At 43.1% G+C, this 26,969-nt stretch overlaps 1 protein-coding gene and 1 long non-coding RNA gene across 3 annotated transcripts in view; one reads left to right on the top strand and one right to left on the bottom strand.

Annotated features, from left to right (window-relative positions):
• The window catches only part of LOC141955903 (uncharacterized), a 48,728-nt gene that overhangs the window by 17,323 nt on the left and 4,436 nt on the right, over nucleotides 1-26,969 (top strand). The gene's annotated exons all lie outside the window — the stretch shown is intronic.
• LOC141967029 (antigen WC1.1-like) lies at nucleotides 1,742-26,969 on the bottom strand. The gene is made up of 15 exons (XM_074920362.1): nucleotides 26,966-26,969; nucleotides 23,143-23,457; nucleotides 21,314-21,622; nucleotides 19,431-19,745; nucleotides 18,312-18,623; nucleotides 17,751-18,068; nucleotides 16,715-17,029; nucleotides 10,224-10,538; nucleotides 9,421-9,483; nucleotides 9,026-9,340; nucleotides 8,795-8,830; nucleotides 8,351-8,492; nucleotides 7,975-8,063; nucleotides 6,872-6,955; nucleotides 1,742-4,674 (listed from the first exon to the last, which is right to left on the bottom strand). The coding sequence occupies exons 1-15, from the start codon at nucleotides 26,967-26,969 to the stop codon at nucleotides 4,307-4,309; spliced, it is 3,300 nt and encodes a 1,099-aa protein (XP_074776463.1). The 3' UTR covers nucleotides 1,742-4,306.

Genomic DNA, 26,969 nt, shown 5'->3' with positions numbered 1-26,969 from the left:
CAAATGACAAACCTGTGTGTAAAGTGAGGACAAGAATAACCTGTTACTGAGGTTCTCATTTCACAAAGCACTATCTCGAAAATTAATTCTAGTCTTCATATTCTGTGTGACAAGCAAGAATATTCAAAAGATGCAACAGAACTTTCATGATTTCCTTACAGTTCAGTCTCCATTCCTAATAATCTCCAGAAAGCCATCCCATGTATCTAGGAGAAGCATAAATTTGAGAAGATATCTTTAAACAGTTTCTAATTAAAAAATCTCATAAGATGAAAAATTAACTCAGTAGAAAAAAAAATACAATTAGAATATTTAGAAATAAAAAGCAAAACTGACAGGCAGTTGTGACAATGAGAAACTATAAAGGAAATTAAATTTTCTTCACAGTCACATTTGTATTTCTTCTAAGTATGTAATCATTTCTCTGCAAGTAAACCAAAGTAAACTAAATCCTACATGCAGGTTGTTCTGGTTCTACTAGTACCCTTTTAGCATTTTATGAACAGAGGTGTATTTCCAGAGTGGTCAGTACAGCTCAGCAGTCTCCATCAGTGTGCCAGCTCTTCAATGTCATCATAGCCTGTATCTTCAAGAGCAGTGGATGAATGTCTCTCAGCTTCAAAGATCCTGTTTCCTGACACATTAGGACTCCAGTCTGAAAACATGAAGGGAAGAACACTGAGATAAATACACATCCTGTATGTATTATCTTTACATGGTTGAGCAGCTGGCAGCATGGGCTGTCAGTTGTCTCTCCCAGAAATAAGAACCTTAGATACACGTGGCTGTGAAAGATGTGAGGACTGCTTGTCTCATCCTGCCTGCTGCTACATGCGCATGTATCGAAGGATCAAGCTTGCTGTTCCCAGAAAACAGGTTACTGTTCTAACTTTAAACACTTCTAATAAAGGCAATTATTCAAAATCCCTAAATAACCCAACTCTGTTTTACTGCCTCAAGTTTTATCTGACACATTGTGAATTTAGTAGATCTGTTGTTGTCCATCCCACAGATGTGCTCTGACCTGGCTCCTCCCAGGGCTATCACAGGAGAGTGCTCAGCCCATTGTCTGTGTTTGAAACCCACCTTACTGTCTGAGAGGTGTTGCCCACAAAGGTATGAGACTTGGATCATCTTTGGAGCATCTTGGGATTATAGACAACTTACTATGGGCTCCTTATGGGAGGAAACAAAAGCACAGAGGGAGGAGCTGTGTAGTTTGGGGAGGAACAAACATGAGAAAATAGAATTATAACAGGATAAAAGGGGCTGGTTGCGTGTAAACAGGCTGCAGACCAGTATGCCTGTTCGGCCATGCCCTGTATCTGATCAGCAACCATCTGTCATGTCTTCTTGTTAAACTCTATTACTTATCGCTTTCCTGACTAAGGGGGCTTTCCATTCTCTTGTGTGTGTGTGTGTGTATGGAGGGTAAGAGGGGTCTGTGCATCTGTGGTACCAGCAACTGGAGAGACCAGAGTGGAAAGAACTCTTAAATGCCATTAACTGGGGTGGCATCTGAGTCTTGGAGGCTTACATGCCCAGACACCAGCAGCTGGGGGAGACCAGGGGATCTAGGGCCTAGTTACTTGGTAGACTGCATGCCTAAGCCTAATTACTGCAGGATGTATTGTGCATATGTGTCAGTATTAAAGGCCCTTATCACTTGATCCTCAGCTACTGCTTTCTCTAGTGGAAGATCTCTTCCTGTTATAGTTAACACCTGTACTGTTTCAGAGGTCTCTCTACTGCCTGGAAACACCCTTGAAGATGGTTATGATGATGTGACAGAAGATCCTGGACCTAAAGATGCTTCTCCTTCAGACCACCAGATTTAGCAACCCCTACTATCTTCTAAGTTTTAGAAGACAAACAACAGATGAGAGAGATGAGTATACCTTAGCTATACACAGTTTTTGCAAACAGCAAGGTTTGTCAAAACAATGGAACAGGTTTCTATGAAGTCAATGGCAAGTGAGTTTCACAAAGACACTGAAATTCATATAAGGTAGAAATGTATACAACTTCCGGCAAAATGATAAAATTAATACAATCACTAGCCATTAAAAAAATATCTCTAATGTTTCTCTATTCACTTTGAGTCCTATTATTTTTTCATGTCTTCAGTATGTCAGATATATTTATCACTACCCCAAAAGGTAGAGTTCAGCTGCTGATCAGAAGTTGTTCTGCAGTTATATTACACACACAGAGAAAGAAGAGTCTATCTTAAACTTTTTTTTTTTTTTTTCAATTCTTTTTAAATTAGATGGGCCTGACAACATTTAGTGCTAGGATAAAAACCTAGCTGAATCCGTCCTTCAGGCACTATCCGCTGTCTTTAAGAACTCACAGAGAACAGGCTGTGAAGTCTGGGAAAACATGAACAACATATACTTATTTAAAAATAAATGTGTGGGAGAAGAAAGAAGATTAGAAGTTACAGAAAGCTCAGCTTCAGAAATATATGAGAACAAATAAACTACTTGTAAGGAGACAAGAAAAAAAGGAGGTAGCTAACAAATAACATGGATTTATCAAAAATAAATCACACCAGATTTTTTTTTTTTAATCTTATTTTTCTTTCTGGTTGTCTGAAAGGGCTTTTATGAGTAGAGCAAATTGTCATTCAACTACATGACATTTTCATAAGTAAACTAGAGAAATATGGTCCATCTCAAACCTCTGTAGACTGGGTACAAATTCAGTCAAAAATTATATTCTCAGTGTAGCTCACTGTACCAGGTAAGATTCTTTGACAGCCCTAAATACAACTAAGTGTTTTTATAAAGTCCTAAGATAAAGACAGATATTCTTACTGTGTTTTCCAGATGAAACATACTATAATTCAAATGATCCTGGCAAAGTTTTGATGACCACAGAATGAAATCTAATAAGGACACTTACAGGACAACAGATAAAGGGAGAAACAATCAACTGCATAATTAAAATGATCAGTGTCTGGTGGTATGAGGTATTTTACAGAGCAGGATTTGAGGTTGCATCAGTTCAGGCAGTGAACTGTCAGGAGTGTCATGCTGTTTCAAAAAAGAGAAACCCCACACTAGCATGCATAATGTGTTGGTTTAATTCCTGCCGGGACCGGAGAGCACGTTGCTGTTGCCCCTCCCCCACCCTCAGCCGGTCGGGCTGGAAGTTAGGCACAGACCCCGGGCTGAAATAAGAAGAAATTTAATACAACAGTGTGATAAATAATCTGAACAACAGTGGCAATTATAGCAACAATAAACAGCAATAACAGTGAACAAGACAAAAGATATGCAGAGAAATACCACAAATGGTCACGGAGCAGCTCCCCCGCCACCAAAAAGCCAAAGAGAAAGTAAAATCAAAGTTTCAGGCCCCTGGACCTGACATCAGCATGGTATGATTAACCTGCCTGGAGATCCCTTCCCCCTCTCTTTCTGCTGGGGAAACTTAACCCTATCCTAGCTGAACCAGGACACATAAACAGAAGTATATCCTATAAAATGTATTAAGTAGTCCTTCTGCTCTACCTGACACTAATAAGGTCTTAGCACCATGCTGTAAAAAAAGATTGTAAAAGTTTGGTTTTGAAACACTTTTTGAAAGATATGGACCTGCTGTGAGTGAAGACATACAGAATGAGCAGAGGTCTAGTCAACAAGACCTAAGTAGAAAATTGTCTAATTCAGGTTGCAGCAGTCTAGAGAACCAAAATACAAAACAGAAATGAGGGGAGATATATTAAAAGTCTACAGGTACTTAAAGGGCTGTTACAAAGATAAATTCAATTCCTCTGTCCCCAGGGTCACTGCAAGAAGTAACAATTTTGCAGCATTGAAGACTCAGGTTAGGCCACAGGCAAGAATTTTACAGCTCTAAAGAAAACACAGCATGTGTATAGATTACCTGCAGAGGTTGTGGAAGCACTGCTACTGAATGTCTGTAAGAACAGAATAACAGACATCTAACCTACACTCTGTGTAGGTAGGTAGTGTTCCTTCCTGACAGGGGTTAGATAAAACCTAGGTGATCTCTTGAGGTACCCTCCTGTGGGAGGCATCGGCCTGTGAGCCTTGCACAGCCTCTGAAAAGCAGCAAGGCTTTGATGAGAAACAGGCCTTGGGAGAAAGATAAGAAACTGCTGAGGTGTGCCAAGGCAGCAGGGAAAACAACGGACAGCTGCAATGCTAAACTGTGGAAAAGTCCTGAAGTGTGAGAAGTTGAATGAACAATGAACACATGAACTGTGTGTGAACAAGAAGGTGATTGGTCTGCACAGCGTGTGTTAGAGTGGTCTTATGCTGATAGGAGAAAAGGTTTATAACTGTTTAATTGCTGATTTGCTAATTATGAAGTAAGAGCTTTGGTGAGAGCATAAATATGTACTATTGGAAAAGTAAACGGCTTTGCTTGTTATAACTCTCATAGAGTTGTGCAGGACCAATATCCTCCCGCAACACCCTTCACTTTGATTTTCCCTGAGTTCTGCATAATAACTATAGATTATGAACAGTGCTGCTCTTCTGGCCTCACCTGTCTGTGAATCCTTGTTTTTGTCATTTTCTTCAAGGTTCCAAATGATTTCCTGTTCATTCTGCCCAGAAGGAGAAGCATCTTTAGGTCCAGGATCTTCTGTCACATCATCATAACCATCTTCAAGGGCGTTTCCAGGCAGTAGGGAGACCTCTGAAACAGTACAGGTGTTAACTATAACAGGAAGAGATCTTCCACTAGAGAAAGCAGTAGCTGAGGATCAAGTGATAAGGGCCTGTAATACTGACATTACCATGATGATAATGACAATAATAAACCAAGAATCCTCCTGTGGACTCTAAGGTACTCCAGACAACAATGATATAGCTACAATAATTGTTATACATTGCTGTAACAAGGTGAAAATCAAAATGGAGGAGGGACATAAGGGGAAGATCTGGAGAAGGAGACAGTTAGTTACAGGGTTTAATTAGAGTAACATTTTGTAATTGCACAACAAATTGCTCCTTGTTTATCTTTGTGCAGCACCTGCTTCCTTGTCTTTTCATTACTTTAGCCACCTTCTGTTAGATTTCTCTGAAATGATCTAGCTAAGTAGCCACCCCTGGCTGGTTGCCTATGTGGATATGTGGCTACAAACTTAGGCCACACTTTTGTAGAAAAGTATCTGCAGTTCTGCTTGTCCAGGCTGAACAGCCCCAACTCTCAGCCTTTTTTCCAGGAGAAGTGTTTTATCCCTCTGATCATTTTCGTGGCCCTCCTCTGGACCTGCTTCAACAGATCCATGTATCTCCTGTACTGCGCACTCCAGACCTGGATGCAGTGTTCCAGGTAGGAGTAGAGGAACAGAATCACCTCCCTCAACCTGCTGGCCGCACTTCTTTTTATGCAGCCCAGGATATAACTGGCTTTCTGAGCTGCAGGGGCACATTGCTGGCTCATGTCCAGTTTGTCACCTACTAGTATTTACAAGTCCTTCTCTGCAGGGCTGCTCTTAATCCATTCATCCCCCAGCCTGTGCTGATCCTGATGATTGTCCTGAGCCAGGTGCAGAACATTGCACTTGGTCTTGTTGAACTTCATGAGGTGTGCTTCATTTTGGCCCATTTCTTAGACCTCTCAAGGTCCCTCTGAATGTCACCCGTTCCCTCATGCATATCAACTGCACCACTCAGCTTGGTGTCATCCACAAACTTGCTGAGGGTGCACTCAATCCCACTGTCTGTGCCATTGATAAGGATATTGAACAGTCCTGATCCCAGTACAGACCCCTGAGGGACACCACTTGTTACTGATCTCCATTTGGACACTGAGCTGTTGACTGCCACTCTTTGGGTGTGGCCATCCAGCCAATTCCTTACTTACTGCATAGTCCATCCATCAAACTCAGTTCTGTGAGCAACCAGCTCTCTGATCCCTCAGGGTCAGCTAGCACTCTGCTCTGTACTTAACTGGAATCCATCCCTCAGAGAATATTAGCTTTCACTGTTTTATAGTATACACATACACACATGGACATACAAATAAGACATATATAAAATGAACGTCAATCAAAGCACTCCTATTTCACCTTTTACCTAGTACTCAATATTCAATCTGAATTTAAAAAAAAAAAAAAAAGAGATCTTATTTGGAATAATTATCTTTGTGATAAGAATTTCAAAGCCAGTAAGGAAAAGATGTTAGTTTAATTTTAAATAATAAGGAACCTTAATATAAGAAAAACAACAGAAAATAAAATTAAAGACATAGCACAGCAGAGAGTCTGAGATATGCACAGCTGAGGTCCAAAACTGCTCATGCCTTTAGCAGTTGATCTCTTGGAGACCAGTCAATAGCTAAGAGCTTTTTGATCAGCTCTAGGAATATGCAGTTCTTCTCCAAACACTTGCTCTTCCTCAGATTTTTCAAATTAAAAAACCCTCACATCTGGCAATCTGCATTTTCTTCAGATCACTCAGATTAAAATTCCGTAATCAACTCCAATCATATGCCAATGTTTTTATTTGGAGCATGTTTTTCTTCTGTCTTAGTTCTCCCCATTTATCTCAAAGATGAAGTAACAGCTTACAAGCTGTTACAGTTGCAATATCTGGGAGAAACTTGTCAAATTGTTGGATTCATGTGACTGGACCCTGTGAAGAGTTCAATACTACCACAAACATTTATTTTCATCTTCATACAAAAGACAAGACTAGCACTTGTATACGAGATTGTGTGACATTCTTCCACCACAAGAATTAAACAGAAATTTTCAGTTCACATCAAAACATCACTGGCAGACATGAAGTACAGCAAGAAAACAGTTTTAATCACAACAATGCTTTGGAAATTAAAAGCTACCCTGATTTTCCAAATCTTTCTTTGTAGGATCCCTATCTTCCATTACCTTGAGTTGTTCCAGGACCATTTTCTTCATCACTGTCCATGCTATAAAACTGTGCCTTTATTTTTGAATTCTCTGAATAAGAATCTAGGCAAATAAGAAAGAATGTGATATCAGATTAAACTCTCCTTAGCTACTAAGTGCATCATGAGGAAGAGTAGGTTACAGCAATACCATTCATGTCCAATGGATTCTTGGTCAGTCAGTATTACTCCTGCAAGGTAATGGGCTTACAGTGGAATAGCCAAGAATCTCTCAGGGGCCCTATAACACCTCTCATGGCTCATGGAGGAGGCAAGCCACTAAGGGAGAAAAGTAACTGACAGAAGGATGTTGGGATTCTAGAGGGCTTTCTGCAAGAGAATGGCCATGTGAGCAATCCTGTGTGAGAACAAGAGTGATAAGAGCCTCAGCCGAGCAAGAATGCGATAAGGATGTGACCCTGAATGAGGGGGGAGAAACTCGACGAGACAAACAACCCCCGGAAGGGGTTGGGACGGAAGAGGATGTCACACAAGGCAGGAAGCCTGGCAAGGCTGATGTGGCACTTTTTATCCAATCATAAGAAGGTTTAAAGCGTGGGCTAAGTTAACTGTCCAATCTTGAGGACTTGTACTGCATGTTACTCACGTGTGCGGGAGAATGTTGTAAAAGGGCTTTCTTAGTTGTAATAGATGGGCATTGCTTGATCACATTGGTTGTGTGCATGCTCAGCTCTCCCGCAGAAGGAAGCCTACAGAGACACATAGCTGCTGGCAGGGAGATACAAATTATTCCTTTATTTGTTCCTGCTTTAAATATTTGCAGCAAGGGCCTGTTTTTTTGTTTGTTTGTTTTGTTTGTTTGTTTTGTTTTGTTTTGTTTGTTGGTTTGTTTGTAGTTTGTTTGTTTGACCTGTACTGATCTATGCTCTATGGTTGAAGTGACGACAGCACAAAATGAACTGTCCCTAGGAGAGGAATTGGCAGAGTCCAGTGGGCAGGGAACCCCTCTCCTCAAATCTGGGTGTTTTCAGTTTCCCAGTAGATATGGGAGCTGCAAAGTATCAGATTGGGATCTGGGTCACCAGGAGGAATTTTCCCTTGACAAGAGGAAGACATGCAGACCTGAGAGGCCAGTTGTACTCTGCTTTTTCCTCATCAGGTTATAGTCAATCTCTTCATAGACAGCCTCAAAGAAGGGGTCATCAGATAGTCTGGAGTCTGAAAGTAAAAAGCAGTGATCACTCACACAGTTGCTGTTCATACTCAGGCTAGGTTCATGAAAAGAAGTGACCTAAGAGGGTCTACATGGCCCGGTTGGTCCCCAGAAAGTCACCGAGAGGTGCTGATGGAGGATAAGCACTGCTGGGCTGTTTCACTGCAGATGGTACATGAAAATCTGTGTGGCAGCAGATGCCATTCATGTCAGTCACCCACACCCCAGCCACCTAAACACTCTTCAGCCATGTCAAGAAGGCATTTCATACCAGTCCTGAGGGACTCACCTCTCTGCTGTACCCTGGCACTTCGGATCTGTCCGGCAAGAATGGCAAGGACCAGGCAAAGAAGGGCCCCCAGGATAATGCAGAGGATGACAGGTGTTGAAATTCTCTTACTGTCTGTTGCAGGGCGGTGGGGAGGAGCTGAATGGAAATGAAGAAGCAACAGGTAGAGGATGAGGTGACCCAAAGAGCTGCTCCTCTGTAGCTTGCTCCTGTGCCCATGCTAGCAGGCTGAGGCAGGTCACCTACTGCCCAGTTTTGGGTCCTGCTCAAGCAGCTAGAATTCAGCAGCTCTTGATAGTGCCACTTGGCTCTCCTTTACAAAAGGCTGCAGGAGATGCTTTTTGGTGGGCTGGAATATAGTGCTGGTTTACCTGCTGTGCAGTAGCAGGGACATTAATTCCTCATTTGATGGGAGAAAGGGGGAAGAAGGAATGTTTTACCTGCTGTAGTGGTTGATGCTGTTGTTTCTGTCATACCTGCAAAAGGAAGGCAAGTCCATATTAAAGAAGAGGCAAGTGTGAAAAATAGGAAGAACATCTTCACATCACTTGTTAGTTTCCTGCAGCCAAAATTATGAAGGGGCTAGTCACTGGGATGTACAGCTGACATAATGTTCCTCCGTCCACCTCCTTCAGAGATCTGTGTAATGAACTAAAGGACCAGTCACTAACCAGAGCAATCCACAGCAGCATCTTCCTTATGATCACAGTTTTTGCCAAAGAGGGGCTTGGCAGGACAGTCCCAAAGAGACAGCTCTGTTCCTTTACAGTGCACCTTCTCCAGCCAGATGGGACCAGTCCCTTCCCCAAAGGCAGCTTCACTCAGAGCAGACACAGCAGATCCACAACTCAGCTGCCGGCATACAACACTAGCATCTGCCATGTCCCAGGAATCATCACAGACTGTTCCCCAAGAACCTTGGTGCCAAATCTCCACTCTGCCTGAACATCCATCTTCTCCTCCTATGACTCGTAACTTCTCCCTGTCTGCAAAACACAGAAACCTTCTGTATTGCTGAAACAGCAGGACTGTCCATAGGGACCAGTAAAGAGAAACATAGAGGTACCTGAACAAGTTGTAGAATTTGGACACTCAGCAAATGTAGCTGGAGATGTTGTCTCTTTTCTTCCTGCAGAATTTAAATACTGAAGTAAATAATTTGATTGTTCTCTGAAAAGAGTGAGGAAGTATAACATGCCTGAAAATTAACCATCAAGTTAATTTTTTCCTATAATATGTATTAGCCTATTTAGTACTTGGTGGATCACTGGCTAATGCTGTGAATTAAATAATATTCCTGATGGCCGTGCTTGCTTCCTTCTTGTGTGAGGCAGCTGCAATCCCTTTCAGGAGATCTGAATGTCATCTAGAACCCACAAGTATGAAATACTGTCATAAAAGCAGGCCTTAGAAATGGACCTTTAGAACTGAATTCATATACTTGTCCATGGCTATTCCATGCATGTGGTGTACATGGACATACACACTGATACACCTCCATACACATAGAAACACATCCATGCCTCTAGACTTCTTGAGAGGTCTGATCCTAACTCAGATCTCACAGACTGACTGTGTGTCATAGACTTTTGTTTTAAAAATTTGCAATGACACCATCCTATCAGGGACTACCTTGGGATTTCCACTGGGTAACTGCACTCAGTGACACTCATGTAATTTTAATTCACTCATTTACATCAAAAATACAGACAAAAATGTTTGTGCCATTTGCATGAAACTAGAAGTAATATATACCAGATAACAAAGTAATCTATACCAATCAAAGTAATATATACCACATAAACAAAGTAATTACTATGTTGTCCATATATGCATGCATAGGTCCTGTACAGATGCATTTCTAATTACCGATGCAAGAAATATGGGTCTCTTCTGCTCTGTTATCACATGACTGAGGATCCCAGGGGTCTGACTGACATTGCCAGAGAGAATTATGTTGCTTAGTACACTCAATGTGATCCAGCCATGTGGGCCCAGAACCTCTGCCATATTTGAAGTCTCTTGCAATTTCCCCGCCATCTCCACAGTTCAGGTGTTTGCATACAGTTACTGCAGTGAGCTGAGACATGCGATTGGAGCAAATGCTTCCCCATGTCCCATTGTAGAAAACTTCTAGCCGCCCAGCACAGTCATTGCCATTCACCAGCCTCAGAGCCAGGAACTCTAGAAGTGGAGACATAAAAATAGAATTAGAGGGGCCTGATTCTACTAGGAACTTGGCTGTGATGAGTGAAATCCAGAATCTGCCAACAATCCTGTTCATCACTCTGAATGAGAAAGTGCCCGAGGAACCCACTCTAAGAGTGACTAACACTGAAAACCAAGTCACACAGCGATCCTCTCTGATTAGCCAGCATTCACCAGCATCTACGTCAACAAACAACAGTGATGGCCACCCCCCTCAGTTGCAGGCATATTTCTTTGTATGTTGAAGTGTAGATGTCGTGCTGCTCTGATTCGTTGAAATTTTTGGTGTGCAGTGACTTGTTTACAATAATTTCAGAGCCAGCTGGAATGGCTCCCCTGCAGAAGTGCGGAAGCACAAGGCACCCATACAGCCTCAGGTGACTGTTGTAGCCAATACGTTTCACCCCTCACCTGTGTGAAACACCTATTTAAGAAGTGTTTGAGCACACATCCATTATACACTCTATTTTACCACCATCACAGTCATAAAATGCATGCATTATAAACTCTACCCTTAGTCCCAGACAGTAGGTATTGATGTTGTAACAATGTGCACATATAGTCAATAAAATGCTACCTCTTATTCTGGGAAACACATTATAGGAGTTGTACCAATCGCAACATATATTTATTACAAGATTCAGACCTTGTACCTGCAAAACACATGAACAAGAATGTAGTTTATGAGGTAAAGTAAGATTATTTACTTTATGTAAAGGCACACATTTAATTGTTCTTTTTCCAAAGACCAACCAGTAAGTAAACCCCGATCTTCAAAAAATAGAGGCCACTCTCTTAAGGGATTTCAGCTGCTGCAGGCTTCCCAATCCAAGCATCCTCAGGGCTGGCTGGTACTTTATCACCAAAAGGAGCTCAGGTTTTCTTTTGGGCTGTATCGGTTTAAGTAAACCATTGCACAGCTCTACTTTTCCAGCTGCTTGGTGATGTACCCATTCTACTAATTCTTGAATGGTCGTATTTTTTGAAATGACTTATGTTGTCTGATTCCTGCCTAAGTGGCATTCCATGGTGCGAACAGATAGGTCCTTCTAGGGTGCTACTTGTGTTTTCTGTCTGAGTGGGGAAAGCTTCTATCCACCCTCGTGATGTTCTGCCGTTATGAGAACATAGTGTCTACTGGTGTTGCTGGTGAGGAAGGAGTTGGTCTATATAATCCACTTGCCAGGCATCTCCAAGCAGTCATTTCTCTCACTGTGCATACTGTTTCATCATTCACACTGTATGTTTTGTTATTGCATATCACAGTGCCTAATTGCTTGCATTATGTCTTTCCCAAGGCAAGCCCAAGCAGCTGCCTTTGTCCTTGATCCCTTGCAGCATGCTTAGCAGTTTCCTAGGCTCATCTATCTAAAAATAGTTTTCCTTTATTCTCCCATCCCAAATCTCTACTGACAGGTTGAGCCAACTGATCAGCTTGGTTGCTGTGTTTGTCCTCTTGAATTGCCTTTTTTGGGATATATGCATTATTCACATGACATGCTAACTAGGTCTGTCTTCAAGCAGCTGTTGTACTACTTTCATCCTTCTGCTCAAAACATTTTTCATCACTGCTGCCAGTTACAACAATTTCATTCTTCAAGCTATTTTCTTACCACATTATTCACCATCCAGGAGTCTGTATACCTGGGTCTGTTGATGCTCCTGTGTATGTTCCAATGCTATTTCCAAGGCCTTTCAAACTTCTTCAGGTCTCCTTCCACATGGCAGTTTCTCCTCTAGAGGGGTTCCAAGGGTTCGCACCTCTTGTTTCCTGCTGTGCTTTTATGGGATCCATCAGTAAATGAACTCTGTTGTTTATTTTCAGTACTTAACTCATCATATTATAGGGCTTTGACAGCCAAAGGTGTTTGGTCTTCCTCATACTTTACTGGCCATTGACATAGTAAATTCAACTAATCCTGGTCTGGAGTTGGAACCAATATGTGCAGATTGGCAAAGGGCCAGTAGCCATTTTTTTGCTGTGTAGCTCCTCCCTCTGTGGTTTTGGAGCCTTAAATCTAAAATTCAGGACAGCTAGTCTAGGGCATAACCACAGTGGCACTCAGACACCCTCTGCATATGCAGCTAGGTCTTCTTGTTCTAGAGGGGAGTAATTATTTTCTGCTTCTTTGTGGATCTTACACCAGACTGCCGACAGTGTCTGTCATCTCTTGAGATGCTCAGTGCCAAAAACTCCATATGATGCTTTTCTTTCCTGCATGCATATATAATATTTTTTTTTGCATTGCTACCTACCCATATTGGTCCTAATGCCATGCTGTGGACTATCCCTTGCTTATCAGTTCCAGAGCTTGCTGATGTTCCTCTTCCCACACAAAATGACTTCTTTCAGGTCACTTGATATGTGGATTTGGTCAATTGGCTACTACCAGGGATGTTGCTTACATCAAAATCCAGTAATGTCCAATAAAGCCCAGGTTCTTGTTTATTGTGTGGAGGTCCATGGTGCTTATCCAAGCCATTTGGTCAGCTGGCATGTATTTGCATACATTTTGCATGCCTAAAATCTGTATATCAGGGGGTCATTTATACTTTGGAGTGTTTAATGCCAAATCTAGCACTGAAAAAGGTAATGATTACCTATAGACTTTACTTAGTACTTCTGGAGTTGTTCAATATATCATCAAGGTAGAGGAAAGTTCTTCGTAATTCTGTTGCTTTAAATTTTGCTGGATGATGCCATGGCAAATAGCAAGGTCTGTGTTTCCACCCTTGGGACAGCTGGTTCCAGATGTACTACACACCACTCCAGGTGAAGACAAACTGAAGTCTTGCTTCTTTGGCCAGTGGGATTGAAAAAAAGGCATTTTCAATATTGGTTATAGCATACTAGGTATATTCTTTAGCTTCTAGCTTATACAAGAGCTGCAACATGCCTGGAACTGTAAGAGCTAATGGGTGTGTGACTTCATGCAGAGCCCTAAAGTCTATTGTAAGCCATCATTCTCCAGCAGACCTCCATACTGGACAAACAGGACTGTTGTAAGATGACTGTGTGTGTAAGACCACCCCTTGTTTTTCCAGGAAAACAGTTATTTGGGGGATTATATTCATGGCCCCTTGGTCAGTTTGATATTGCTTTCAGCAGATTACCTGGATTGACAAGGGACTGATACCTGGGTCTGTTTAAGCAAATTCAGCATTGTTTGAGTGATTAGAGAGTCCTGGGGAGTCTCATAGCTGGTTCTCATCTGTGCAAACTACACTGCCTATTCTAAGAGCCTTTCTGTCCCATCCATGCATCTCTGGTCATCAAGAAAGTTAATGTCAAGGATGACAGGGGCAGTAGGGCCAGTGGCAGCAAGTAAGGTGTACCAAACCAATCTATTCAAGCTTAGGTTCCCTTCCTCCAGAGCTGTGCATGTTTCTCCTCCAAGAACTATTTATTTATCGTGGCTACACAGAGAGGACAGTAAGATTTATTGAGTGCCACTATCATTAGGTATAGACTAGTTGTTGAGGCTGCTTTATCTGGACAGTCTAATAACTCTGGTTAACCCCACTCATGCGGTAAGTCCAACTGAGTTGTTAGGGCAGTAGGTGGTCCAGAAGTGGGGGTAGGAGAAGGGAATGGTTTAAATAAGCTCTCTCCTGTGCTCACAGTGCTTGGTCAATGAAGGGCTTTTCCTCCCAGTGTTTCATACTGTCTCCCTTTTCTTTCAGATGCATCCTTGAGTCTCTAGTATGTAGGAGGGGGACATGTAGAATTCTCATTCTCTCTTTATGTTTTTGCTGAGGTTAACCATACTGCTGGATCCTTGGTATTATCCTCATCTGTGCTTATAAGCTTGCACTCTTCTGGCATCCTCACTCCAGAATGGTATACATAGGCCACTCCTCGATCAACAGCACACTGCACCAGGTGCTACCCAGAGGGGCATTAGTAACTGTGCCCAGCCATTGAAGATTTCAAGCCCTAACATTAGTGATCACAAGCTTTTCAGGGTCCATCTCCCTTTGCCTGTAACAATACTCGAGCAGTCTTAGACTGGCTCTTAGGAAGTATTTCTTTGCAGAAGGGGTTGTTGGGCGTTGGAATGGGCTGCCCAGGGCAGGTGGGGAGTCCCCATCCCTGGAGGGGTTGAAGAGTCGGGTTGACCCAGCGCTGAGGGATCTGGTGGAGTTGGGAACTGTCAGTGTGAGGTTCATGGTTGGACTGGATGATCTTCAAGGTCTTTTCCAACCTAGATGATTCTGTGATTCTGTGAAACTGCAGTTGATTATCCCCTTCTTCCTAGTCCTTTCAAAGGGGTATTTTGTTTGTAGGATCAGCACAGTTAGGCACTGCTCAACATATCTCTCCATAAACTGATGCCAAAGACCTCCTACATTGTACAGTACCGTCTTTACAAGTGGCTTACACCCCAAACTCCCCAAAGTCCTCTGCTCTGGTGCCCAGCAATGTCATAGCCCCTGCAGAGGCCTCTTCTGCTCCCTGGATACTGTAAGTTTCTCCACATTTCTCCATTCATTTACACTCAGAGTACTTGAAGACCCATTGAGTGGATAGTCTAGGGACCAGCATACTCTTTTCTGTAGGGCTCCTTAATTACTGTAACTAGGGTTGCCTGAAAGGACTAATTTTTTAATTCATTATGACTCCCTAGTTTCCCCTCCCAAGGTGTCAGAGTCCCCCTCCAGGTCAATCAGTCTAAGCTGTAGGTGCTCCCACAAGCAGCCTGAAGCTTGCAATTTGACCAGTTCAGTGCTACTTGCGGATAACTTCTGACCAGAATTGTCCCTTTTGTGCTGAACACTAGTTAATACCATTTTACTGGACCATTACTCTGACAGAGACCATCGACCAGATTCCCCAGCTCTACTAAGCTGGCCCAGTGCCTCTTGAAGCCCTGCTGCGAGTACATGGTAGGCTCTGTGTACCCCACAGCAAAGTAACACAGCCCTCTTTTGGGGTTTCACAGGCAACATAACCCCTTTGCATCTCATGGGCTATTCTTGGACACAAAAATATCCAGACTCCAGGCCACTGCAGTTCTTCCCAATCATCTTCCCTTCCAACAAGGTCTGTCAGACTCTCCATTCTTCCCTTTTTACACATAGATTGTACCCTTCCCCACACTTCCCCTGTCCCAACAATGGGTGTACCATTTACATGACACAACAAGACAAATTTCGAATAACAGAATCAAAGTCCCAGGGCATGACCGATACTAGTGTTGCCAGAGTGTCTCCCACACTTACTGTCTGCTATCATAGGCAAAACAGTTGCGACTTGGGAAATTTAACCTAATTTTATTTTTTGAAGTTAACAGAATCTTAATTATTGCTTTGAGTAATGAGGGAAAAAAGAAAACATTAACAATTAAAAAATCACTTAGGGAAACACCTTTGATCCCTTCCATTCATCCTAATTTCCTTTGTTTTCTTTCTCAATTCCTTCAATGAGGGTGGCAGTGCAGGAAGTTGTGGTTTTTTCTGCTGCTCCTTGCTTCTTAATAATTTTCCTCTGCTCCAGCATGGATGCTTCACCGGCTGCAGTCCCTTCAGGGATTGTATTTGCTCCATTGTGGACTCTCCAAAGGCTGCAGTCCCTTCAGCAGTATGTCTGTTCCAGTGTGGCTTATCCACAGGCCACAGCCCTGTCAGAGGCATGGAAAGTGTCTCTCCAGCCATGTCCCCAGCAGTGTCTTTTCCCACTTCTCCTTCATTTCTCCTCTCTCTTGCAGTTGCCACTCTATCTTAAATACACATGAGCAGAGCCACCATAGGCTCCTCTAATTGATTGATGCTTTGGTGCACAGAGGGTTGTTTCCACTGGTTTCAGAGCCAGCTGTAACTGACTGTAACGATCACATGGCAGTTGATGACCTAGGCCCACACAAGAAACACCCACAGCCCCTTGCTGTGGAAATCTTTACAGGAACTCTTCAATTTACCCCCTAAATATCCCACTCCACTACACACTTTTTGTGTGTGTGTATGTTAATGCAAAATAAGGACTTCTGTAGACCCTTTGCATCTTGGTAGGACCAAGGGGATGTTCTGACAACTACGCTTGTAGTCAAGAGAGCAATAGGCTGTCCAAGCAAGTCTCGACTATTCTCTTCTTCCCCTTCATGTAAGCCTCCCCTTTCAACCCACAGGCTCAGAAAAGGATTTCCTGAACACACCTGAGCACAGGACTCCAGCATCCTCTTTGTGTTGGCAGTTGTGCTGGCCCCATGCCCTAGAGGGACATGCCCAGAGATCAGATTCAGCCCCGGTGCAGTTCACATCATCCAGCCAGATCTGTCCTGAGCCTTGACCATAATGAGCAGAGACAACTGCCTTGATGGCGTGTCCACATCCCAGCTGTTTGCAAACAACATTAGCATCTGATAGATCCCAGTTATCGTCACAGATGGTACCCCAGATGCCATCGTGATAAATTTCTACTCTCCCAGCACAGCGCATTGTTCCATTCACCAGCCTGATCTGTCTGCTACCTGCAGGAAGAAAACCCAGCTGTCAACATACGATATAACAATAATGCACAGGTCAGCATAATGGCTGTATGTTTAAAACACTTCTAAGGCATCACATTCTTGTTATATTCCAGTTCTTCTGTTATGGTTTCTTGGGCAGAACTCCTGTGATGCTAAAACCGCATAAAGGGAAAGGCGTGCTCCTGCATCAGATAAATGTTTGAATAATTCCTGTGAGATGTTGCAAGCAAGAAGGAGTGTGTAGTCATACTAAGTATATACAGAAATCACCTTATCTTAGAAAGCTAGAGAAGCTGTTTTCTGTCTAAACTCAGTTAGACAGAGACAGAGTCAGTGTCTGTTACAGATGGGTTACAAAAAAAAAAAAAAAAGAGAAGAGCAGAAACAGTTTAATTTAGAAAGGTTGCAGGTATCTATAAATACGGAAATGTCACAAAATAAAACCTATTTAATTCCCAAGTGAAAAATGTATAGCAGTCATGGCCAAATTAGTGTTCTTATAGCTTCTGTATTCTATTATTTCTTTTTGATTCTGTGAGATAAATTCTTTAAGAAATTCCTGTGAAGAAAGTATTATGGAAATTACCATTACTTAGAGTATACAACCAGGTGGTATCACAAGCTCAGACCCATGGCTGTTTAAGATCTGGTGAGACCACAGCACAAGGTGGGCTAGAGACAACCCCAGGAAGCATTGTGTACCTTTAGGACAGTAACTCACCTGAGCAAATCACACCAACGTCTTCAGCAACTCCCATTGGCACCATCTGAGAATAGGAGGTCTTACAGAGCATCAGCTGAGTCTCATTCCCACCACACTGGACACTTCTTAAGCCAACAGGACCCATGTTTCGCTCAGATCTTGTAATGTAATAGGCTTTCTTGGCAATTCCACACTGGAGCTGTCTGCATATCACATGAGCATCCTTAGTGTCCCAGTCGTCATCCAGGACTCTACTCCACATGCCGTGGAGTGAGATCTCCACTTGCCCTTCACAGCGGTTCTCACCACCTGAGAGTCTGAGTGATTCAGCAAGACCTGGGCTCAAGAGAGTTGGAAAGTGTATTGAATATCATGTAGTAGAGAGATGGAAGACAAATTTCTACATTGGTAAAAAAAGAATTCTCACCACTGATTGAGGAGACAGCCTTCATGCAGGGGAGGGGAGGGGAGGGGAGGGGAGGGGAGAGGGAGGCTGACATACTTGCTTGTCAGAGTGAGATCACCCACGCTGCTTTAGTCTGAAGTTCCAGTACCCATAAAAAGCTATTCCTGACTTACCTGAGCACATAACAGTGGCTGCTTCTCTGGCTGAACAGGTTGGATTGCCCAAAGTCATTTGAGCACAATCCCACAGGCAGGACTCTGACCCTTCACAGTGAAAAGCATCTCTCCATACAGACCCATTCCCATCCACAAAATGATCTCCAGTCTGGATTGACTTTGCATAGCCACAGTTCAGCTGATGACAAAGAACATTGGCAGCTTGCAAATTCCAGTGGGAGCGGCAGAGTCTTCCCCACATGTGTCCATGGCGGATCTCCACTCTGCCAGAGCATGCAGTGCCATTCACCAACCTGGCCCCTGGGCACCCTGAATATAAGAGAAAGTCAGTACTGAGATGTCATGTTCATAACTGCTCATGGGCACAACCTGGGAGCGACTGGGAAATGGAAATGAGTTTTCTTTATCATTCAGTAGTAAATATGACTTCAGTGGGCCACTGGAGCTTCCATAGTCATAACTACAGTCCACCCTATTTTACTGAGAATGACTAGAATTCAGGATCTGTTCCCCTTTGCAATTTTTAAACTCAGGGCCTCAGGGTGCTAGGTTTCAGGGCTCTGGATGAACCAGTAGACCTTAATTGTTCTGACCAGCCTCACCTAGGGCCTCCAGCTATGCACCCACAGACTACTGATCCAAGGCCTCACTTAAACCTAGACCAGACCTTCAGTCCTTGCCTCAATTATGTGACTGGTGTAACTGTCTCCAGTCTTGTCTCCTGCTACTCCTGACTGTACTCTCCAGCTGGACTCTACATCTGATTGATTGCTTTGCCTTGTCTGGGACTGTCCATAGACCTTGTTATCAGTACCTTCCTCTGTCCTTTGTGCAGATGCTTTGGACTGTGCCTTGGTGGGTAAGGTTCTCACCCTTTGCCCCCAGCTCATCCTACCTTGTGGAGCAGCCCTGTTCTTGCTGTTCCCTGACATTAGGAGCATTTCACAGAGAGCAGCCTTGTGGTACAGGTGAAGTGCAGCCTCAACTCCTGGAAATGCCTGTAGCAGCAGACAAATATGCAGCTTGGCTCCACAGACATGCTCTGGATTTTGGGTCCAGTTTTTTCCTCAGAGAAGGAGATTTTCAGTTCTCCTCTTAGACCTTTCTGCTGCTCACCTGAACATATTACACGAGCATCTTTTCCAGCAGGGCATTCGTCATGACGTAGCTCACTGACAGGACAGTCTCTCAGGTGTGAGCCATTCTTCTTGCAGCTGAATGTGCCATTCCAGACAGATCCATTTCCTTTCCCAAGTGATTGTCCACCTGGTATCAGTAGGGCAACTCCACAGTCCAGCTGCTGGCATAAGGCATTGGCAGCTGGCAAGTCCCACAGGTAGTCACACAGGGTTCCCCACGTGCCTCCATGAAGAAGCTCTACTCTCCCTGAACATGTGGTGCTGCCATTTGCCAGCCTGTACCCACCATAGCCTGCAGGAAGAATAAAGGAACTTAGCAGTTACATTTTATTTTTTTTTTTAATGCTATTACATTGAAAATTGTAAGAGAGATATAGCTGTAAGGAACTAGATGCAAGGAACTAGCTAGCACTCACTATGTCTCAGGTTACTGGGAAGCATGTTAGACCAGGATGCTCATAAGACAGCTCTGAAAAAAAAAAAAAAAAGTCTTTATTGCCCATGTTGTAGCCTGCACTACATAGCTCTTTTCAGCCTCTTCTCCTCTGCTCTGCTCCCTCCTTCCCACACAATACTGCAGCTGCCTTGCAACATTCTTTCTTGTAGAGGCCATTCCAGCATAGCCTTGCATTTGGAGCATGTGAGAAACTCAGAGTAGGAGTCACCAGTAGCAGTCTCTCCCAGTAGCTGGTTATCTCACGTTACCTGGCAAGCAGCAGCTGTAGTGTGCAATTCTCAGTTTTCATCCATGCCACAGCATACGGGTCTGAGCACAACAGCCCATGCCCATCAGTGTATTTGCAGTAGTTTAACTGTGGCATGGGTAGGACTATGATGTCCTGCTGCCAGCCCCATGAAGTCCCTCTGTCTTCTCACATTGTAACTTCTTACCCTTGCCTGGTTCTTGAATTGTACTCCCCCTAATGAGGCCTGGGTTTCTTCTCTGAGCTGTGACTCTTGCAAGATGGAGGCAGGAGCCAAGACCTGTCAGTTACTGACACCTTAACTGGGCTGTTCGGCTGCCACAGCTCCCCAGTCAGAGCTCTAGATTGCTGTGACCAGTGGGACAGTGTCCAAGGCAGTTTTGAAAGAACTGCAGTCCTTTTCAGGCTTGTTTGGTGACAGGCTGTTGCCAGCAGCTCTGCCCCATGTTCAGTTTACCCCTTTTGATTTGTGCCCTCAGGAAAAAAAATTGTACTTGCTAGGTCTAATCATCACTTCTGTAGTGGGTAGCAATAAATTAGCTGTATTTAGAGCCACCAGCAGCCATGACTGTGTGGTGTTCTTAAATAATGTTACCTGGCAGTCACAACTAAAGTCATCCAGGCCTCTGACAGCTTTCTCTCTCTCGGTCTCTCTTTTTTTTTTTTTCCCCAATAAATTTGTAACTTTTGTCTTCTTTGACCTTTTTAAGGGATGGAACCCCTCCCAGTTTTATAACCCAAGTACCAGGGATTAACATATTCTCTGTCAGCATAGAAAATAAATTCATTTCTCCATGTTCCCGTTTGTCTGCTCTGGCCATCTCTCCTTATATGTATATGAGAAAGACATGGAAGGAATCCTCAGTGCTCGAGTGCATATCTCTAGTAGCATAAAAGAAATTACAGCCCTTTTGAGATCTGCATCCCTGGTGCAGAAGTGAAGTGGTTAGAACAGCCCATGTTAAATGCAGACTCTCAGTAGAGTGAATGAAAGATTGTGGGGCTTCTCTCTGGCCTTCCATGGGTGGCTCAGGGCATGATAGGTGAAGCACCCAAGAACCCTGAGCATCACAGAAATATGCGGAGGCTGTGGCTTGACAGAAAGAAGACATATATAGGACATACATAAATTGCATCCATCAGTCCAAAATCTCACCTGAACATACAAGAGTGGCATCATGAGAGCATGTCTTACTATCGTGCTGCATCCTGGGACAGTGTGCAAGGTGAGTCTCATTCCCTACACAGTGAAACTCTTCTTGCCAGATCAGTTCATGTCTGTCTTCGAAGTGAGTTCCTCTCAAGATATCCACAGCCTGGCCACATTCTAACTCATTGCATATAACAGAGGCAGTTTTGAAATCAATGTGTGAAAAACAGACTGTAGCCCAAGTTTCTTCTTGCTTTACTTTCAGATGTCCTGAGCAGGCAGTGTTCCCTCCAGTCAGACGTAGTCCAGAGAAACCTGGAAAAAACCCCAAAAACCCAAGAAATCCAACATCAAGGATTAGTTGTACTGACCTAATTTAATAACTCACATACCTTCATGGGTAAGACACATGTCACTCCTCTGAGGACCAATGACACTTTTAAATAACCATTGTGTCAATTCCTGTATGCCACTGACAAGAGAGAAGTGGTGTGTGGGAATGCTTGTGTCTTACTATGTGAAAATACTAAATCCTTGGGAAGCTACAGAAGGAAGGAAGATATAAACATCTGCCAAATGCTTGAGAAGCAGCAATCCCCAAATAAATAAATAAATAAATAACCATTTACTAGAGTGTGCCTTCAAGAATTCATTATTCAAATGAATGGGAAGCTGAAGCACCCCAGAAGAAGGAAACAGGAAAAGTTGCACCCATCATCAGAAAAGACAAAAAAGACAGTCTGGAGATCTGTAGGCTGCCCAGCCTCACTTTGGTATCTGGGAAAAACATGGAGTGAGTCCTCCTGGAACACATTTCTGGACACAAGAAGGTGAATGGGAAGTGTCAGAATGGATTTACCAAGCGTAAATCATGCCTATGTGGTCTTACTACTTTTTCTGATAGAAGTGACTGGATTTGTGGATGAGGGGAGACCAGCATGTGTTACCTCACATTCAACAAGGCCTTTGACATTGTCTTGCACAATATTCTTTTGTCCAAACTAGGATGGGTGTGTGGACAACTACATGGTTAAAGAGCTGATTGGATGGTCAGGCTCAGAGAGTAGTGATTAGTGGGTTGTACTCTACCAGGAGGCTGGCAACAAGTGGAATACCACTTGTTGGGTCTTTCCTAGGAACTGTGCTGTTCAGCATCTTTATCAACAACCTGAAGGAGGTGATGGAGTTTCAGGGGTAGGGGGAGATAACCCCAAGGGCGGAACTGCCATTTAGAGGGAAGTACACAGGCTGGATTAATGGGCTGACAGGAACCTTATAAAAATCAAAAAAGACAAATGTAAAGTCCTGAAGCTGGGAAGGAAAAACCTCTTGCAATGGTACTTTATCCAAAGAGTAAAATCAAGTACATCCTGAAGATGAAGGCAGCCAAACAGACATTGGATTTGTTTGCCATTGCAGACTGTCCTATTTTAGCTTACATGAAGATCTGGAGAAGAATGGCAGTTTTATGGCATAACACAGCATTTTCTTGCTTCTCCATCTGTCTACATCTGATTTTTTAGCCCCTATTTGTGGTCAAAAACAAGTTTAGTACTGCTCTCCTGTTGCCTGGGAGAGCTGTGGTAGAAACAAATAGTGTTTCTTCTTCTGTTCTATTTCAATTACTCTGTCCACTTTCATTCTATGTCATTGCTATGCCCAGGCAAATGACACATACACTTGTAGTCAGCAGAAGACTTCATGCTGTTTTGGCTGAGAGGAGGCCATGGAGAAAGTGTTACCTCTGTGCAGTACTTGACTTTATCCAGATAGGACAAAGTTTAATCTCAGCCTCATAGCATTTTTGTATTGTACAAGGATGGATGACTTCTTACCTGAGCAGATAACTCCAGTATCAAAGTAATGAGGGCAGGTAAAAGCACCCCATCCTGGATGTGAGCAATTCCAGAGAGTGGATTCATCACCACGGCAATTAACTCGATACAACCACGTTGGTCCAGATCCTTCTCCAAAAGGAGCTCTATTAAGGGCCTGAATGGCAAATCCGCATCGTAGTTGCTTACAAACAACCTCTGCATCTTCCATGGTCCAGTCACCATCACACACAGTTCCCCACTGCTCCTCATGTTTTATTTCCACTCTTCCAGAGCAGGATCCAGTTCCATTTGACAGCCTCAATTCATCAGCACCTTCATACACAGAGACAGAGCAAGGTTATGGAAAGGACACTGCCTAATCATTATTATCTACTGCAGATGGTTAGTAAGATGATTATTATTCTTAAATAAGATATATTTGGTTCACCTTTCTAAATAGTCCAACTTAAAGGTTTTTTTTGCAGGGAGTTGTGTCTGTATTTATAAGTTTGTGTTAACCACACTGCTAAAATGTAAGTTATTTCTAATGACAGGTGAGCTTTCTCTTCTTCTGACCTATCAGAGTTGGGAGATGCTGACTAACATCCCTGCTGCATGATTCACAAAGACTTTGAGAGAAACTTCTCGTTTCTCTTTGTTTTTCTGCCATGGTGATACCCAGCTGAAAATGTTCACCAAGTCCCAGTTTCTTCATTCTCATGTTCAGTATGGTGTGAAGAAGCACTTTCTCTTGTCTGCCTCAACTTCTTCCTCTCAGACAAACTATTACTTGCAAACTCAGTTTTCCAATACTTTTTATTCTTTCCCTCCTCTCTTGCCCTGGACACGGGATCCCCTAGTCAGGGGTACCCAATGAGAGAGTTACTCATGAGGGGTGGCAAGCTATCTCAGAAGATGCAGCAGCAGCAGAAGACAGACAGATAGGTCTTCATGTTGTTCCTCATGACCCACCATCTCTTGGGGTGGGACTGATGCCCAAGAACCCCCTTTTCCAGATCTGCTCCCAGATCTGCCTCTTTTCTTTGATACGGATACACATTTCCCAGTCCTTTTACCTGTGGACTCAGAAAATAATCACGGAGCTCTTGATAAAGAGCCTGACAGAAGAGGGAAGATGCACGTGTTGGTTTCTTGTTTTATGATGTTGGACTGCTATTATAGATGCTTCAAATATCTTACAGTACTTAGCACAGGGACTTAAAGGATAGAAAAGACAGGGAGATTTTTGTTATTTTCAAATGCAGGAATGATGGTAGGACAGAAGCAGTTCTTAGGAAGCCAGGCTACACAAAGGCCTGCTAGGACCCAAGAAAGACAGGGGAACAGGTCTGAGTCTGTATTTTACACAGACACAGTAAACACTGGAAAATCAGAAACCTGTAGCTTAAGGTGTAATGGCATGTAAAGAAAATAAGTGGACTTGTTCAGGGATTGTCTTTTTTTTTTTTTTTTTTTTTTTTTTCCCCAGTTAGGAATTTTAAAGCAAGAGTTTTGGGGCATCTTTTCATAAAAAAGATTCTTCACTTACAGAAATGTTCATATCAGTTGAGTAAACAGCATACACAGAATCACAGAATCATAAAATATGTTAATATTCTGAATTGATATAGACAGTGATTTTCTGTAGATGTTTGTGAAAATAAATGTTGAAACAAAAAGAACCCCCAAACCTTCTGCCAAATTCCATCAAAACCAGTCACTGTTGTAATTAAACAACAGTATGGATGGCATTTGTTTGTTAGGTTATGTGATAGAAAGCTTGTCTCCATGTGGAAGGGAGGAGAGAGGAACAAGGGCAGGTGGGGAGCCCCAATAATCCAGTCAGGACCCTGTTCTGACCTCATACAGGGCTCTGGGACAAAGCCATCACCCCAACAGTCCAGGTGTGAAACCCATCAGATGAAACAACATGAAGGCCATCTTAGAGACTGAGGATACAGGACACTGCATGAGATGCAACTGAATTGCATCTTGGAACTGCACAAGGCTTATTATGAGATGTTTAGGAGATAAATCAAAAGTAGGGAAAGGGAGAGATCAAGGATGTTTGGGTAGGAGCAAGCATGGCAAAATAGAAGGTGGACCAGAGGCGATGGGCACAAAATGAACCAGAATCATAGAATCATCTAGGTTGGAAAAGACCTTGAAGATCATCTAGTCCAACCATTAACCTCACACTGACTAAAACACAAGGAGTTTCAGTCTGAACATCAGGAAACAGTTTTTTACTGTGAGGATGACTAAGCATGGGAACAGGTTACTCAGGGAAGTTGTGGAGTTGGCTTCCTTGTAGATACTCAAAAGTGGTCTGGACATGGTCCTGACAACTGGCTCTAAGTGGCCATTCTTGAGCAGGGAAGTTGGACCAGATGACCTCCAGAGGTCCCTTCAACCTTAGCCACTCTGTGATTCTGTGAAAAGCAGCCAGTGGTGGGTAAGAGGGTGCTGGTCAGTATGCTTATCTGGCTATGCTCTGAACCTAACCAGCACTGTCCATTGTGTCTTCTTATTAAAATCTATTACTAACTGTTTTCCTGGGTGAGGTGACTCTACTCTGTGTATGGAGGTCTAAGTGCCAGCAACTGAAGCTGGATCACAGGTAACAGAAGCATGTGTCTTTGGTGCTGTACTGGTTTTGACTGGGTTAATTTCTTCATCATAGCATGTATGGGGCTGTATTTTGTATTTGTAGTAAAAACAGTATTAGCACAGGGGTGTTTTAGTTCTGCTGAGCAGTGCTTAAATGGCATCAAGGCCTTTTCTGCTTCGCACCCCACCCCATCAGTGAGTAGGCTGGGGGTGCACAAGAAGCTGTGAGGGGACACAGCAGGAACAGCTGACTCCAACTGATCCGTGGGATATTCCATACCATATGACAAATTCCTCAGCAATAAAAACTGGGGAAGAAGGAGGAATGGAGGATGTTCAGAGTTGTGAACTTCCCAAGTAACCGTTATGCATGATGGAGCCCTGATGTCCTGGAGATGACTGAGCATCTGCCAGCCAATGGGATCTAATGAATGAATTCCTTATTTTGCTTTGCTTCTGCATGCAGATTTTGCTTTACCTATTAAACTGTGTTTATCTTAACCTACGAGTTTTTCTCACCTTAGTCTTCCAATTCTTTCCACAATCTGTGACTCTTCACTGAAGTCTTGCTCAGATTTTGGCTAATGCAGCTCATGCTAAGGCCTGATGTATGCTGGGAGCAGTGCTATTAGGTCAAAATTAGAGCACCAGGCAGGAGGGAGAGGTGCTCAGAAAGAGCAAAACGGCCATTATGCAGCCATTGTCACCTGCAGAGTGCTGCCTCCGGCAGCCATTTTCTTTTGTCTGGCTTTTTTTTTTTTTTTTAATCTTTTAACTTATGGAAACAGAATGGACAAAACTCCCAAGCTGGAATATATAAAACATCAGCTTGTTACTTAAATTCAGTCTCAAAAGAACCCTCTAAGACTTAGTTTGAAGTTTTAGAAGACAGACATTCTTTATTGCAGCACTGGATGCATGGGGGATCACTCCACCTAACGTGCACACACTAAAACAAAAGTTCATCCTTTAAATAACTTAAAGACATGTATATTCATACATTTTCCAAGAAGTCTCTGACTTTCCGCCTATGTACTACATTTACATAATGCTGGCATTGCAAAAATACACTATGCATGCACAGGGGTTTCAGGTGCTCGTTGGTGGTTGTTTGGGGAGTTAGCTCCCTACTCCTTTTTCCCTTTCCAGACTCCTTCTCAGTCATTTGAGGACAATTTCTTGTCTGGGATGTTTCCCAACTCTGTTGTCCAGCCAAGCTGTTCTTTCTTACCCAT

This window comes from Athene noctua, chromosome 1, assembly GCF_965140245.1.
Source record: "Athene noctua chromosome 1, bAthNoc1.hap1.1, whole genome shotgun sequence".
NCBI classification, from domain to species: Eukaryota; Metazoa; Chordata; class Aves; order Strigiformes; family Strigidae; genus Athene; species Athene noctua.
This window is presented reverse-complemented; position numbering and strand designations above follow the sequence as displayed.

What these genes read in the sequence shown, in the direction of transcription:
- LOC141967029 (XM_074920362.1), bottom strand. An exon ending in AGGGTACAGCAGAGAGGTGA is followed by an intron (nt 8,064 to 8,350) that starts GTCCCTCAGGAC and finishes TTCAGACTCCAG; the next exon opens with ACTATCTGATGACCCCTTCT. An exon ending in TGGTCCTGGAACAACTCAAG is followed by an intron (nt 4,675 to 6,871) that starts GTAATGGAAGAT and finishes GTACTGTTTCAG; the next exon opens with AGGTCTCCCTACTGCCTGGA.